Source organism: Typopeltis vanoorti, chromosome 17 (genome assembly GCF_054136105.1).
Source record: "Typopeltis vanoorti isolate ZY-2024b chromosome 17, IOZ_Tvanoo_1.0, whole genome shotgun sequence".
Taxonomy (NCBI): domain Eukaryota; kingdom Metazoa; phylum Arthropoda; class Arachnida; order Uropygi; family Thelyphonidae; genus Typopeltis; species Typopeltis vanoorti.
This window is the reverse complement of record NC_143565.1, coordinates 95,974,541-95,992,795: the sequence shown is the minus strand read 5'-3', so window position 1 is coordinate 95,992,795 and position 18,255 is coordinate 95,974,541. Positions and strand designations below refer to the sequence as shown.

The 18,255-nt window shown below is 37.4% G+C and overlaps 1 protein-coding gene across 5 annotated transcripts in view; it reads right to left on the bottom strand.

Annotated features, from left to right (window-relative positions):
• Ars2 (arsenic resistance protein 2) overlaps nucleotides 1-18,255 on the bottom strand; it is a 394,921-nt gene that overhangs the window by 121,537 nt on the left and 255,129 nt on the right. For all 5 annotated transcript variants that reach the window (XM_090407032.1, XM_090407029.1, XM_090407033.1 and 2 more), the window contains one exon: nucleotides 10,387-10,578. In XM_090407032.1, the coding sequence (XP_090263158.1) occupies nucleotides 10,387-10,578 (192 nt within the window). The remainder of the gene's footprint in view (nucleotides 1-10,386; nucleotides 10,579-18,255) is intronic.

The window sequence follows — 18,255 nt, the reverse complement described above, 5'->3', positions numbered from 1 at the left end:
TTTAAGTATGTCTAAAAAGAGAGATAATCTGATTTAAATTTAAGCTATGTAAAATTTACTGTGAGTCATCTAAAAAGTTGTTAAGTGATAATTCCTGGAAGGCATAAAGCTACACGTGTACAGCATAATGCTAGCGGCTATAGCTTACTTGGAAAATTACGTTACCATGTATTCTGTGAATCCAAGTATAACAGCATCGTAAAAGCGAAGGATGAACCCAAAGGGGTGAAAAGACAAGGGCCATGTGCAAAAAGGGGACTGAGAAAAGAGGGCGCTGTATAGAAGAATATAAGGGGTTGAGCCCGTATCGGAAGACTCTCTCTGGTCGTAACATTTCGCTGTTTTGGTGGTTCGGAAGTTAGTGGGTTTGAAGGAAAGTGGTATTAAACCTGATATCAAAATTGGAGATGTTAATGGCAGCTCTTTGCTTTATGCAGACGATGTTATACTTCTAAATAAATCCGCTACAAGTTTGCAAGATTCTCTGATTAAATTGAATGACTGTTGTAATAGATATGGTATGAAGGTCAGCATTAAAAAGACAAAGACAATAAAATTGGTAGAATTGTTGAAAAATGTCAACTGTGTTGTGAATGGAGAACCTGTGGAACAAGTAAAACATTTCAGCTACTTAGGCACGATTTTTACTGAAGATGGTAAATTAAATATACAAATAGACAACAGATTCAGCAAAGATGGTATGGTGGGAAGTCAATTGAATAAATTCATATGGAATAAGAGAGAAATTAGTCAGAACACTAAATGAGCTGTATACAAGACAGTGTTCAAACCAGTTTTAACTTATGGATCTGAGAGCTGGGTCAGAAGTAAAACACTTGTTCAAAGACTAGAGACTGCAGATATGAGAGTTCTGAGAAAGATTAGAGGCGTGAACAGATGGCATCAATGGCAATATCATATTAAAAACGAGGATATTAGGAAAGGAATATTAGGAAACTTGACATCGTCAGCATCCAGGAATGCATTAGCAGAGATAATCTCAGGTGGTATGGTCATTTAAACAGAATGGGCAAAGGAAGATTAGCAAAACAAGTGTTCTCTGCCAGGTTGGCAGGAAAACAACCCAGAAGACCACCAAGCTATTGTTGGATTGATACGGTACAAAGTGCCTTAGACGATAGAAATATAAGATCTGATAATGTTGGAGTCTTGACAAGTAACAGACTGATTTGGAGGAAAATTGTAGATGGTCATGATGTAAATGATGTAAAGTTAGTCACGATGTAAATTTTTCATGTAGTACTATCATATCCTGTACACCCCTTGAGGGTACACGTCAGGAATTTGATGATGATGATGATGACATTTTTTGCTACAGGACTCAGAATGCCACTTCTTTAATTATGGCCACCCTGTATATAATATGCATATATATATTAAAAATTCACTTCTTCTATTTCTTTCTAGATCAAAAGTTTTTTTTTTTCCTTTCTATTTACTAAGGACAAGATTCTTCCATCATGGCTTCATAATTATAATACTGATAATGGTTTAACAAAATTAATATAACTTTCTTTTTCACAAAATGGAAAAGTTAAATAACTGAAATGATTAAGGAATGTCATGAATAATTAAGTCATGTGCATTTGATTTAAATACATAATCAAAAATTATACAGAACTACTTCCTTCCAGTTAATATTTTTGCTGAAACTGAGGGACAACTATCTCTGTATTATACATTATTGTTCTTCTTAAATGAGGAAGTTTACATGTCTTTCAAGGAATCATGTGAACTCTTACTGCATCAATCAAACCTAAATAAGAATACAGTGGTGCTTTGGTTAACAACGGCCTCAGATAACGACGTTCTTAGTTAACGACGAGTGGCTGTAAGAAAAAATCTCTTGGTTAACGACTCTCGATTATGTGAACCTCTATCCGATCTAAAAAACTGGAATTTTCCAATCGCACTCAGCCATGTGCGGGTAGACATTGTTGAATAGAGAACAGCCACGCGACATAGCTGTGAAGCTCAGATATGTTTGACCCATCATAGCCAGCTGTTTACGTTTTCCATTTATTGTTTCTTTTCTTGTAATGTACTGTGCTTTATTTTAAAATTTGTGGTTATAAATGCGTTTTATGATGAAAATGAGTATTTAAGCATTTATTTTTTATGTGTTGGTTCATATAGACAATAAATCGACAGGTGCATGTCACTGTTCATTCGCCATCAAAAGGCAAAATCAAATCTCATCTACAGGGTGTTCGGGATAAATTTGACAGTTTCGTAAGGAAAAAGAAAATCTTCTTTGTATCTATTAAATTTAATGAATTGACAAAAAAACATTACAGGCAGAGTTAATTACAATACTATCAACAAGATTTACTCAAAATAACCACCATTAGCATCGATCACAGCTTCAATTCTGCTTCGGAACCTCGAACAAGCTGATGCTACAGTCTCCCTGGGAAGGGCCGCAAAAACTGTTTTAATTTTATCCATTAACTGGGCTTTTGTATTACTGGAAGTGCGATTGGTGTCTTTTTCAACTGCGCCCCATACAAAATAATCCATGGGGTTAAGGTCTGGGGAGTTTGGAGGCCAAACATTTGGACTGGTGAAGTCGTAGAAATTTTCAGACAACCATTTTTGACTTTTCCCAGAGGTGTGGCAAGGGGCCGAATCCTGCTGCCATACATACGGCCTACCATTGGCTACCCTTGTTATCCAGGGCTTGACTACAGTTAGCAACTCCACGAACAAAGCCCGAATTCCAATGCCAGGGTTCTTCAACACCTGTTCCTGCAGATTTGCGAGGAATTCTGCTGTACGAACGCAATCAGATCGTCTGCTAGGGATCTTTCTTCTTGCTACATCCTCGTAGTCACCATTGCAAGTCTCTAGTTCATGCCTGATTGTTTTTACTGTATTCAGGGAGCATTGGGCAGCAGTCGCAATATCCTTATTTTGATGGCGGGCACGAATCATCATGATACAAGTTATTCTCTTCCATGATTCAGGTGGGTTCCAGCTATCCATCCTTTCTGACATCTTGTATATGAATGAAGAAGGGTCCAAACTTTTAAATGAAGAGAAGTGTGTGTTAATACATGTAACTTACGGAAAAATATAATTAATTATAAATATGTCAAATTTATCCCGAACACCCTGTATATCATAATAATCGCTGTATCTATAAGCTGCTAATCAGTGTATGTTACGGTAAGTGCTGTATCTAATATTGTCACCTTACAAGCAAAGTGCACTAAGTCAAAAATTGCAGGTTTTGAATTTAACTGTTAACTTTTATTTCAAAAAGTTTTTTTTAACTTTTACTTTCAGGTGACGATGTTCTTTGTATTCCTTGTCTTAGTGTTGTACAATTTGTAATAATACTGTATTTTGCGTATCTTTTTTTTTTTTATAGAGGGAATTTTTTTACCGTGTGACAAAATAGGTCCCAAAAAGAAAGCTAGTGAGGGGAAGAAAAAAAAAAACAGAAAAATTTTCTCTATTGAACAGAAGAAAGAAATAATAACAAAACATCATGAAGGTGTGAAAGTTATGCAGCTAGCTCAAATATATGAAACCAGTCATTCTACAATATCAACCATTTTGGCTAAGAAAGAAGAACTTATGGTAGCTAAGGTTGCTAAGGGAACTTCAAGACTGAATGTCAGAGGGCTTCTTTTTGAGCAAATGGAAAATCTATTACTAATTTGGCTCAAAGAAAGAGAAATGGCAGGCGATACTACATCTCAAAATGCAATCTGTCAGAAAGCTAAATAGATTTATCAAGATTTGAAAAAGAAGATTTTGGGATCAAGTTCTGAGGTAGATGATGATGATTTCAAAGGTAGCAGAGGTTGGTTTGACAACTTTAAAAAAAGAACAGGAATTCATAGTGTGGTCAGACACGGAGAGGCAGCTAGTGCTGACAAAGCAGCAGCAGATAAATTTGTCAATAGCTTTACAAGAATTATAGAAGAAGGAGAACACCTACCTCAACAAGTGTTCAATTGTGATGAGACTGGGTTATTTTGAAAGAAAATGTCCAACAGGACATTTATCACAAAAGAAGAAAAAAACACTTCCTGGGCATAAACCAATTACTTGCAGTCTCCACTTGCATTTGCTGCTAAAAGCAGCAAATGCAAGTGGAGACTGCAAGGCAAAACCAATGTTAATCTACCACTCAGAGAATCCCCGAGCATTCCAACAACTCAATGTCTCTAAATCCAATCTCGGTGTTTTGTGGAAGTCTAACAGCAAAGCCTGGGTCACAAGAATAGAATTTAGAGACTGGATTCGCAAAGTGTTTACTTTGCGAATCCAACTGTCAAAGCTTATCTTGAGAAAAACAATCTGCCTCTAAAAGCCATTTTAACCTTGGATAACGCACATGACCATCCAACGGGCATACAAGAAGAGCTACCAGAGGAATTAGATTTTATCAAGGTGATTTTTCTTCCTCCCAAGACTACATCTCTGATTCAACCTATGGATCAGCTGATAATTGCAAATTTTAAAAAACTTTACACAAAGGCACTTTTTATCAGGTGCTTTGACATGTGTGAGACTACCAACATAACCCTAAGAAAATTTTGGAAGGAAGAATTCAACATTGTCATAGCAATTAGGCTAATTGTAAAGGCTTGGCAAGTAACAATGAAATGTCTCAAAGCAGCATGGAGGAAACTGTGTCCTTCCTTTGGTAATGAAGAAACTTCAGATGAAGGACACAAATTGATAAAGGATATTGTGGCAACTGCTCATGATCTTAACTTGGCAGTAGAGGAAGAAGATGTTGAAGAATGATTGGAGATGCATGACTGAGCACTGACTACTGACGAGCTAAAAGAACTTTTCAAGCAGCAAGGTTATCAGAACTGCAGATCTATTTAATGAAAAGTCCATGCAGTTTTTCAGAAACATTTTAAAAAAGAGGCAGAAGCAAACAACGCTAGACATGTTTTTTACAGGTCCATTTGTCAAAAAACTCCAAAGTGAGCACAATTGTCCTTCTGGTGAAGACTGATAATTAAAAACTGTTTTCATGAACAATTCATTTTATTAATGTTAATTTTTTTGTAGCAAATACATATACAGTACTGTATAATAAATAAATGATATTTACCATATTTTTATGACATTTTAAATGAGTTTTATCTGCATTTTTAATAAGTACTATGGTTGTGGGGAGGAGCCGGAACAAATTAATCGATTTTCAATTAAATCTTATGGGAAATCGTGCCTGGGATAACGACGGTAATCCTGGAACGGATTACCGTCGTTAACCAAGGCACCACTGAACTTCATTATCTATCTTGAGGATGTAAGAAGTTGTCGTATGCAATAGAGACACAACTCCCGCCCCATCCCAGCAATCTGTTCTATCCTGTGGACAAGCAAAGTATGTGAAGTAGTAAAGCCATCTGCAGACTCAAGAATTTAGAAAAGGTAGTCCTAGAAAACAATATAACACCAGAATTTCTTTGCAATTTTAAATGTTCCTTTAGAGATTATAGAGAAAAAGTTTAAGAAAGCTAAGTTGTCTATAGCACCTAAACAAAAGTCAAAGGAAAACTTTAAAAAGAAGAGAGAAAATAAATATCACGAAGGCCACACACTCAGTCTATCCTCATAGGGAGCATTCTACAGACCTGACACCAGCTTTGTCACTCAAATCTATGCACAGGTAGTTAAGATGCAGCTGAATCATAGCCTTATAAAGAGGAATAATAACTTCCTTATCTTTACTTGTTAGCATGTTTTCAATACATGAGTAATCCTTTGAGCTATTTTACTAACTTCTGTGCTACACTCTCTGAACTTCAAATCTGTCCACAATTACTCCCAAGTCCTTAGCCACACCAATTTCCTGCAATCCAGTACCATCTTGCCCACAATGCTGATTTATTTAAATTATCCTGCAGGATATATACATCACTCTTTATCAACTACTGCTCTCCCCAGTTATGTATCATCAGTGAACAACTGAATATACCCACCCTTAAATTTTCCCCTATATTATTGATATATAAATTAAAGAGTAGTGACCCTAGTATTGAACAATGAGGTACTCCACTATACACCCTCATTCTCCTAGATTCCATTCCACCATATACTACTCTGGCATGTGTGTCAGCCCCCCCCCCCCCCCCCATCCATATGATACTGGTTTCATATCCATTCTCATTTGCTCCTACTTTTGTAACAGTTTTCCATGTGGTATTCTGTCAAATGTCTTTGCCAAATCCAGAAGTATCGTGATATGGTGTAGCCATTTCCTTTATCCAATTTTGCAGTAACTTTATTATAAAATGTGAATAAATTACTAAGACAGGATTGGACCTTTACAAAGCCATGCTGATCACTATAGAGTATCACATTCCTATTCACCCTCCATTGGATTTTATCTTTAACTGACTTTTCCAAGACTTTAACAACCACTCCTGATATAATTGGTTTATAGTTTGCTACTTCTATCTTGGAGCCACCTTTATATGATGGAACTCCAAACAACTATTTTATCCTCGTTCCACCACCCTGGAATCCTGCCAGAGATGAGATTTAGGTTAAACAACTTCATCAGAGGCAATACAAATTCTCTTGCACATAGTAAATCTTTCACATAGTAAATGGGATGGCATGCCATCAAGTTCCCACTGATGTATTTACATCGCTATTTTTCAATATGATAAACACCTGTCCATCTTCCTCAATTTTGATATCTTTGTGACATCAGCAACTGCAAAATCTTCACCTGGCACTACTCCAAAATGCCTTATGAAGCATCTTGACTTAAGAGTCATAATTATCTGCTTTATAATTCAACATAAACCCTATCTTGATGGAGAATTCCACATGTTTAACAAATTCTCCACAAACAAGACTGCATGGTTTTGGGAAATTGGAGGCAGTGTGTCTGACTGTCTACTCTAGTTATGGATATACAGGGTGTTCGGGATAAATTTGACATATTTATAATTAATTATATTTTTCCGTAAGTTACATGTATTAACACACACTTCTCTTCATTTAAAAGTTTGGACCCTTCTTCATTCATATACAAGATGTCAGAAAGGATAGATAGCTGGAACCCACCTGAATCATGGAAGAGAATAACTTGTATCATGATGATTCGTGCCCGCCATCAAAATAAGGATATTACGACTGCTGCCCAATGCTCCCTGAATACAGTAAAAACAATCAGGCATGAACTAGAGACTTGCAATGGTGACTACGAGGATGTAGCAAGAAGAAAGATCCCTAGCAGACGATCTGATTGCGTTCGTACAGCAGAATTCCTCGCAAATCTGCAGGAACAGGTGTTGAAGAACCCTGGCATTGGAATTCGGGCTTTGTTCGTGGAGTTGCTAACTGTAGTCAAGCCCTGGATAACAAGGGTAGCCAATGGTAGGCCGTATGTATGGCAGCAGGATTCGGCCCCTTGCCACACCTCTGGGAAAAGTTAAAAATGGTTGTCTGAAAATTTCTACGACTTCACCAGTCCAAATGTTTGGCCTCCAAACTCCCCAGACCTTAACCCCATGGATTATTTTGTATGGGGCGCAGTTGAAAAAGACACCAATCGCACTTCCAGTAATACAAAAGCCCAGTTAATGGATAAAATTAAAACAGTTTTTGCGGCCCTTCCCAGGGAGACTGTAGCATCAGCTTGTTCGAGGTTCTGAAGCAGAATTGAAGCTGTGATCGATGCTAATGGTGGTTATTTTGAGTAAATTTTGTTGATAGTATTGTAATTAACTCTGCCTGTAATGTTTTTTTGTCAATTCATTAAATTTAATAGATACAAAGAAGATTTTCTTTTTCCTTACGAAACTGTCAAATTTATCCCGAACACCCTGTATCTTCTGATGCTATTACCAGATCCAGCACTCTCAATCCTCTGGCCCCACCTGTTTCAGGTAATTATCTGAAATGTCAAATGTATGTATGTCCCTACAGTTGAAGTCCATAATAATTACCTGTTTCAGGTAATTATTATGGACTTCAACTTTCTCAACTTACTCCAATATCATCCATCCTGATATCTCTAGTTTCCCTGGTTTTGCACTTTCAAAATCTCACTTAACAACACTTTCTCCATACATCTAACTCCAATATCATTCAAATATAGTCTATCACACACACACACACACACACACACACACACACACACACACACACACACACACACACACACACACACACACACACACAGTCCTTTTGTCCATCAAATTCATTCCATACATCTATAAACTGCACACTATTCCTCCTGTACAACCTTTTTATTGACTCATTAGCAATCATATCCCTTCTTCTCAACTCTGTTGATTATAAAGTTTATTATAATCAACAGATTGTTTATTATAATTATCTGCTTTATAATGTTGAATTATAAAGCAGATAATTATGACTTAAGAGTCATAATTATCTGCTTTATAATTCAACATAAACCCTATCTTGATGGAGAATTCCACATGTTTAACAAATTCCCCACAAACAAGACTGCATGGTTTTGGGAAATTGGAGGCAGTGTGTCTGACTGTCTACTCTAGTTATGGATATATCTTCTGATGCTATTACCAGATCCAGCACTCTCAATCCTCTGGCCCCACCTGTTTCAGGTAATTATCTGAAATGTCAAATGTATGTATGTCCCTACAGTTGAAGTCCATAATAATTACCTGTTTCAGGTAATTATTATGGACTTCAACTTTCTCAACTTACTCCAATATCATCCATCCTGATATCTCTAGTTTCCCTGGTTTTGCACTTTCAAAATCTCACTTAACAACACTTTCTCCATACATCTAACTCCAATATCATTCAAATATAGTCTATCACTCACACACACACACACACACACACACACACACACACACACACACACACACACACACACACACACACACGTCCTTTCGTCCATCAAATTCATTCCATACATCTATAAACTGCACACTATTCCTCCTGTACAACCTTTTTATTGACTCATTAGCAATCATATCCCTTCTTCTCAACTCTGTTCTATCATATTAAGACTCACAATCATTACTTCCTTACTCTTCATTTTCACTTCTTTCAACAACTCTTTCATATCCTCACTCATTGCATATTTCCTCTTTTTTCAAATCATTTATTCCTGCCAAAACAAATTAACTCTTCCAATTCTCCCTCCTGCAAACTAATAGCCTCACTAACATCCTTGATCTTTGCACCTGGGAAACATGCTATTGTCACTTTCTCATTAAGTATACTTCTCAATCAAATCGTCATACAATACCTTCTTTCCAGTTTCTTGCACTATCATACCCTTCCCTGTTCAGTTTTTCTTTCATTCTCCTGCCTGCTGCAGGAGAATGAAAGAAATCACACGACAATAGTTTCTCCAATCAGTCTACATTCCGTTTTGTCCTATGAAGGATCGCATGTAAGTGTGCTATTTCACTTCTTACTTTGCCTCATCATTCACATTACCCACACTACTTTTTTCATGCCCCTCATTCATATTTCATGTACTAGAATTCACTACTTCCACATTCTACAGAACACTTTGGCTATTTTTCCTTACATTGTTAATATTTGTCACTTCATTTTCCCACTTTCCTCATGGCTCACATTTCTTGCACTTGCACACGTAACATTTACAACACACTCTCTCACTTCATACCATAACCTATTTACTCTTAGCAATAAACACATAGAACATACATTACATCATACAAAAAAAAATCCCTCATTCTAAACTCGATGAACAAAGAAGAATTGGCTTGGCTGCCATTTTCCTTCTATGCATCAGTGCCGTGAAAAAACACTTTCTAAATGATATATTTTATTAAATTTCTGAAACACACACACACACACACATTCAACTTTATAATATAAAGTAAGTAAGATATAAGCAAAAATACTTACTAAAATTACTAATATTCACCAAAATAAAGACCTATCTATCTACAGGACACATGCAACATTGATTCTATCCTGTGCTATGCTCAGAGTAGAAGGATAGATTGGCAGATCTTCAGAAATAAAATGGAAAGGTAAAGAACATAAATCTTATACAGGTTGTATAGCAATCTCACACCTAGATCACAGATCATGCATTATTCACAGATTCCATACAAATATGAACAGCTCTTGAGTGAAGCATGAGAAGCTGTGTAAAATCAGTTTGTAGAAAGAGATCATCACAGAAAACAAATACAATTAAACTTTTTGCCCTCTCCAATCAGTAACAGTGACATATAACTCAGATGAATGCATAATAAATATTTCATATGGGAAAATTCATCCCCCCCCCCCCAGCACAACATTCATTCTTAGTTTTCATATTTGGAAGATTATTAAATACGATTTTTTTTATCAAAAGTTATCAAATATCCTAATTTAAAATTCAAAAAGTAAACATGCCTGTTCCTCAGGTTCTTCATTTGTCTCTTCCCCAAACCAGAGTACTCTCTGTTTATCTAGATTCTGAATAACTCTTGCAGCTATCTTGATATCAGAACGCACTATTTGTTTATGAGTTACAATACCATTGACTGAACGTATTCGTCGACTCAAATCCCTATTTACAATAGCTCCCAATTCAGAGTCACGAAGCTAGTAAAGATGAAAAGAAACAAATTATTTTAATATTTATTTCATGGATGTATTGGTAAGCAGCAAATAATAAAATACAGGATTACATGAAAATGAAGCAATTCTCAGAGAATAAATTTCACTTTCAAATCCCAAGTTCTGATCGATATGAGTAATTTGATAACCAGTTCTCTTTAAAATCAAATCATTAAAAATGCTAAAATTTGTAATGAACTTCTTATGTAGTTCTTCATTACATAAGCTGTTCAATGGTATTTGTGACATAACCTATTCAGATCACAGGTATTAAACTAATATATACACCCTCTGTCCAAAAAGATACCGAACTTTTGATAGAAAATAAAACAGAGGCCAATTTTAATTATTCAAATCATTTATTTCAATCAATACACTCTCCCTCAGTTTCGATACAGTGCTTGGAACGGTCAATTAATTTGTTAAACGAGTTTTTTATATCGGTTTTTGGGATACTGTTGAGGGTCATGGTTACTGCCTCTTGAACATTTTCAATGGTGTCAAATCGCTTTCCTTTCATCGGCAAAGGAAGTCAGGGGAAGAGAAAGAAGTCACAGGGTGCTAAATCAGGTGAATATCAACTCATAATGGATGAGGAACTACTAAGCTGGGATGAGATAGTAAAGGAGCTCTTTTAGTTTCTCCTTAATGAATGAATGATTGTAGCTTTAACCAATTTGTAAAAAAGCTTGGTTCTTGTTCCTCAATATTAAAAAATTAGAGGTATGAAGCTGCTGCTGAAATTATGGCAAAATTTTCTCCCAAGTGCTTGCAATGGCTTTAGGATCATCCATGAGAAGTATTTTATTCCATACAGTTTTTGTACTGGCTGTTTGATTAACTGATGATGCAAATTGGATCCAAGATTGTTTTTGACTAGCATCTCTCACACAAGTTCGTTGTGGTAGGGTACTTCTTCTTCTTCCGCAGCTTTTCCCACTTAAGTAGGGTTGCTGTTTGTGGTGAGTATCCTCCACAACCTCCTGTCTTCCAAGTTCTTCATCCTCAAGTCCTCCTCCACCATCTCCCTCCATCTCTTCTTTGGTTGTCTGCACTTCCTCCTCTCCCTACACATCCATCTGCATGACCATTCTTCCCACGCACTCATCCTCCCTCCTCATCACATGACCAAACCATCTCAACCTTGCCTCCTGTATCTTTGCTCCTAAGTTCGTAACTTTCACCATTTCACTTACATAGTCATTTCTCAGACGATCCTTTCTGGTCACACTGCATATCCACCTAAGCATTCTCATCTCAGCTACCTCCATCCTGCTGATGTTATTTTTCCTCAGGGCCACAGTTTCCATAGCATACGTCATAGCTGGTCTCACTGCTGTCCTGTAGATTTTGCCTTTTAGACTGATCGGTACCCTCTTGTCACATAGCACTTCAGCCATCTCTCTCTCTCCAGTTCCTCCATCCTGCTTGTATCCTACACCCCACTTCCTTCTTAGCTTCACCATCCTCTTTCATTGTTGAAACTCAGTATCTAAAGTCATTGGCCTTCCTGATGAAATTTCCTTCCAGCTCCAGATCTGTCTCCTGGCTGCCATCCACTTTGCAACACATATACTCTGTCTTACATCTGCTCAGTCTCATACCGCTCTCTTCCAGTGCTTTCCCCCAACTTTCCAGTTTAGCTTCCACTTCTTCTCTTGATTCTGCACACAGCACAATGTCATCTGCATACAACATAGTCCAAAGCATGTCTTCTCTCACCTCCTCCATCACAATATTAAACAGGAACAGACTTAATGCTGACCCTTGATGCAAGCCAGCTGTCACTAAAAAACTTTCTGTCTCTCCCGGGCAGGTTCGAACTCGTCTTCACATTTCTGTGCATCTCCTGCACCAACCTGACATATTTCTCTGGTACCTTTTTCTCCCTCAGACACCTCCAGACTTCTTGCCTTGGCACTCTATCATATGCTGTCTCCAGATCAATGGCAGGGTGCCCACAATAAAAACTTGATCTTTTCTTGCTGCTAAAAATTCTAGGTTATCACCAAGGGCTTTGGACAGAGTGGAAATTGAAATTGTAGCTGTTGCTACATGGACAATACAGTCTATTACACATTTCACTGATAGGTGTTTGGCTGACTGCATCAGCATTAAATTTGCAAGACAGAAAAAAAGTATATCCTGGTCCATTTTCCACGTGGGGATCATTGCAGGAGAACATCGTAGCTTCCATTGATGTTCTCTTTGACATCCCACAAGAGTAGTGGAAAAATGGCAGGTGAGCAGATTGTAACATCTATTGCAGAATACGAACAAGTAGGCATACAGAAAAAGGTATTGACTTTATTATTAAGAAAAGAGAGGTCAAGATTGTCAAGCATTCACTCAATGATATGACCTTGTTTATTCATTTTGGCACTTACCCACAATGCGATGTGCCCATTAAAATCATCCATGAGAAGTATGAGATAAGGCAGTTGCAATATAAGATTATCATGCTCCATCTCACTCAACTCATGACCTGGTGGTAAATAAGAAATCTCATGGTTATGTGAATCACTACTGCTTTCAGTCAGAGCAGTATGAAGCTGGACATGATGGAAAGGAGTTTGACTACCTGTTAGGATAGCTACTCTACCATGAGCAGGACCATCTCCAGCAGTTATGCCCTTAGAAACAACAGTAAAATGCTTAAGTTGCAGAGTTTTAATTGTATCAAAAGTAAGGATGATGATCCTGGTCAAAGCCAGATGACCATCTCTCTCTTTACATCAGAATGTGCCTCATACCTGTCACTTCCTGATCTTTAAGCTCTGAACGTAACTCCACATCTGGAACATCAAGGAGATCTCGATGTGATATCACTACTCTAGAAGAGTTTTGTGCCTTATATGGAGTCGATATAATTGGTATCCTACCCAATGATGTTGCTCTCAATAGTTTTTAAGAATGTTGCTGACACAATGTTTCCATATCATCAGATATCAGGATATCACCAGAACACAGTTTCTTAACTGTTTTGGGAGACCCTACCAGTCCTATACCTTTCTGAATAAAGAAGGGTAACATACATTTTTCCTATTGGCTTTTTATTTGTTGCAGATGATCAGAAGCACTGTTACATTTATACTGATATCCCGTCTTTTCTTATTTCTGTTACAAATGATGTATGCACAGTATCAGTATTCAGCTTGGACCTTATTAGGTCCACTGAAACATTTGAGGATGAAGAATTCTTGCTCAATGGATTTTTTGTTCAGTACTAGAACCCTTCCCCCAAGGAGCTACACACGGATGCTCAATAACTGGCAAACTGCATCTTGCTGAAAAAACAGTGCCAAAAGTAAGGCAAGAACACCAGGATCCCCTCTTTCCAGATGTCCATAGATCACACAACAGGGCATTGGATCCTAGTGATTGTGGTCTGAAAAAAAAAAAAAAAAAAAAAAAAAAAGACTCAGGAGACTACTTTTTTTTTTTTTGTTAATTTGTATCAGTTGTGATGCTGCACTCCTCATACAAACTGAAAAAGTGCTGGCCTGAATTCCGTTGTTTCATGAGAAACATTCTGATTAAACCAACCACGTTTGTTACTGATAGCACCAAATTTAAAATTCAAAATACAAATGCATTTAGTGACATATGGAATTACATTGTTTCTGGATTTGTAGTGTGTTTTCTAGAATTACTTGTCACTATTAATAGATCTGAAATTTATAATAAAAAAAATGTAATAACCTCTTTTATTAGAGTCCATTAATTTAATTGATTGAAAGGGCAGGTTACTTTAAATTAAACAACTCACTATGCATCTTCATAACGTGTTTGATGATGTAAACAGAGGAAAGTAAATAATTTATTTAGTGAATTTACTAATATTTTACTGAACTTCCAACTGGCATTCTCAGAGCACAAAATCGCAATCGTGTTAGGCACATACCATTGAATTAGACAATTGCAAAAACAATTCAAACTGCAATTGAAAAGGAACTAATGTCCTAACAAGTGCTCTCTAGGGTCAGATAAAAAAAGAAAGCACAGTTTTGTGAAAGGTAGGTCATGCCTCAATAACTTGCTTATATTTCATATTACAGTGGCAGCGGAGTTGGATAAAGGAAATGGGTTTACAGTGATACTGCTGATTTTGCAAAGGGCTTTGAACAGGCTACCACATGGAATTATAATCAGTAAACTGCAGCACATGGGGATGGATATAGAGCTGGTGAGATTGATAGGCGGGTGACTGATAGAGAGATATCAGAGAATAGTTTATTCAAGAGTAGAGTCCAAATGAAGGGCTGTGACTAGTGGTGTGTGTGTGCCTCAGAGTTCTGTTCTTGGATGCTACTTTTTAATTTGGTCATTAACGATACAGGAAAGGATCTGAGTGGAACTGTTCAGTTGTTTACTGATGATGCAAAGTTGGGGTAGAGCAATAGTTAATACACATGATGTCAAAATTTTGCAGGATGATTTGGATAGACTGGCAGACTGGGCAAATGAGAATGGATGTCAATTTAATGTGGCAAAGTGTAAGGTTATGCATTTGGGGGTGAAAAGATTACCATCTGGGTACCACATTGCTGTAAATGTACTCCAGGAAACTGACAAAGCCAGAGACTTGGGAGTGTAAGTGAATAGGGAGTTAAGGTTTAGTGGAGCACATAGCAAAAGTGGTTAAAGCAACTCATCAGATCACTTGGTTACTGAAGAATACTTTGACAAGCAGGTTATGGTTCCTCTTCATCGAGTCTTATCTCTTGATAAGACCCCATCTTGACTACTGCATGAAAATCTGGGTGCCAGGGTTCCTTGGTGATGAGGAGGAGGAGAGAATCCAGAGGCGAGTGAGCAAAATGGCAGCAGGTCTATGGAATGAACCTTGAGAACAGGTTGAAGATTCGAAGAAAGTGGTTACAGAAAATGGTTGATAGGTGGAAAAGGGATATTAATTCAGAGGAAATTTTTCAGAATAGGTCTGGTGGTGGTGGTGGTGGGAGAACTAGGGGCCATCCGTGGAAACTGAGCATGGGTATAGTTAGCAAGGGTGTTAGTACTGGGTTTTTTTGCTTGAAGAGTAGTGAATGAATGGAATAGGTTGCCAGAATCTGTTGTGGGTGCCATGACTGTGAATGAGTTCAAAGCAAAGTATGATAGATACTGTGCAAATGATGGGTAGTTCTTGACAAGATTTTTAGGTCCTCCCTCGATGAGTCTATGGACGCCTTGGAGTTGCCCGTAATAATAATAATTCACTCGGGCAGTGCCCGTGGAAGAACCTGTAGAAGAAATAGAGCTGAAGCACTTGTCTGTCAAATATAGGTTGAATGAGCCTATAAGGGAAGGGTTATCTATAAGTCGAACAGGCATCAAGAATTTTTAGGGAGGTTTTAGGTTCACCACTCCAAATGTGTGAACAGTATTCTAAAGATGGGCAGATTTAGGATTTATATACAATTAGTAACTTGGCTAGGTGTAAAACAACTTCTTGAGTAAAAAAGAATTCCTGGTTTTTTAAAGGCTGAGGAGGCTATTGATGTGATATATTTGTGCCAGGAGAAGCAAATGTAAATACTAGTCCAAGGAGAGAGAGAGAGAGAGAGATCTGAACTTGTCTGGTGATGTGTGTATTACTGAGGATAAGGGAAGGTAAGCTGGGATTCCTTTTGTGAGAGAAAAGGTAGGACTGCATTTTACCAGCAATAAAGATGACTAGGTTATCCTTGCCCCACTGAAGGATAGTATGGAGATCAGTGTTTAAGGCAATGTTGCCTTAAACACCGATTTCAACCCTTCCTAAACTCTTAGCAATAGTGGCAAGTCTATTATTTAAAATCTTACTATACACTATCTACCAATAATTGTCTGGACACCCCTGTTATTTAAAGTTATGGAGCAGTTCAGGTTTGTTAATAACATAAAAACAACTGAACAGATAGTAGGAAGCAAGTTGAATACAGGTGGTATGGCAACATGACGTGAACTCAGTGAATTCGAGAGAGAGAGAGAGGGGGGTCATCGTGGGCTGTCACATTGGTGACATGTCCATATGTGCTATTGCCACTCAACTGGAGCATCAAAATCAACCATTGGCAATGTGATCAACAAATGGAGATATTCTGGCATCACTAGTGCAGGAAAGCCAGCCACCGAAAATGACTGACAGGGACAGGAGGGTGTTAGGTGGCACACAAAAACTGGATATAATCAACATAGACCATCTACACCCTCTGTCCAAAAAAGAAACCGAACTTTTGATAGAAAATAAAACAGACGCCAATTATAATTATTCACATCATTTATTTCAATCAACATACTCTTCCTCACTTTGATACAGCATTTGGCATGGTCAATTAATTCATTAAATGAGTTTTTTATATTGGTTTTCGGAATACTGTTAATGGTTGTTGTTACTGCTGCTTGAACGTTTTCAATGGTTCAAAAGATATATTTCGGTGATTACACCACATTTTTTTATTATTCAGTTATATAAAACACTGAAATAATAGTTCTCGACAAGTTTCGTAAATCGTAGGATTTACATCTTCAGGGGGGTAAATAATATAACTTAAAGTTTAAACAAGAGAATTAATAAATACAAATCATAACCATCTGGCTATTCATAAAACTCAAATAACAGAATGCAGATATATAACGTTATTGACGTTGAACAATACTGAACGATGTCACGTGTTCTTGTTCTCGTTCATACAGTCCGAGCTCAGATCGAGGTAGATTTTTTATTACAGTTGACCACACTTGGAGAATTAAACCTTGATTTTTATTGCATTGGGTTGGGTTTTTTTAGCATATTAGCAGCTTCTTTAAATTTTCTTATATAACTGTTGTTTTCTATGTATGACATCGTCGTTTTTTGCCAGAGTACATCGTGTCCAGTGGAAGTGGTATGGAAAGCAAGACCCGTTTTTTGTTCTCTTTTGTATTGTACGTCTATTTTTATTTCAGTTTTATATAACTGAATAATAAAAAAATGTGGTGTAATCACCGAAATATATCTTTTGAACCAATTAGCCACAGAAGTCTACGCCTGCAGTTTTCAATGGTGTCGTAGGGCTTTCCTTTCATTGGCAAATGAAGTCGGGGGGAAGAGAAAGAAGTCACAGGGTGCTAAATCAGGTGAATACAGTGAGTGATCCAACACAAAAACTTCGTTTTCGCTCAAAAACTGTCTCAGAATGTTCGAATGATGAGATGGTGCATTATCATGCAAAAGTGACCAGCTGCCTGTATCACGATATTCATGCCATATGTGATGAATTCTCACTATCAATCGCTTCAAAACTTCGAGAAAAAAACTCACCATTGACTGTTTGGCCAGACGGAACGAATTCTTTGTGGATAATGCCCTTGGAATCGTAGAAACAAATCAGCATTGCCTTTACTTTTGACTTCTCAAAGCGACTTTTTTCAGATGCCCCTCTTCTGGTGGTCTCCACTCAGCACTCTGGCACCTTTTTTTCAGGCTCATACTCAAAATACCACGTTTTGTCACCAGTAAATCGTTTCAAGGAAGTTTGAGTTCTTACGAGCGGTTTTAATGAGGTCCTTGCAGTGTTCAATTCGATACATTTTTTGGTCGTCGGTCAACTTGTGGGGAACAAATCACGAATTTAATTTATGAAGGCCAAACTCTAGGGTCAAAATGTTGTGCACAGTTGATTTTGGAATCCCCAATTC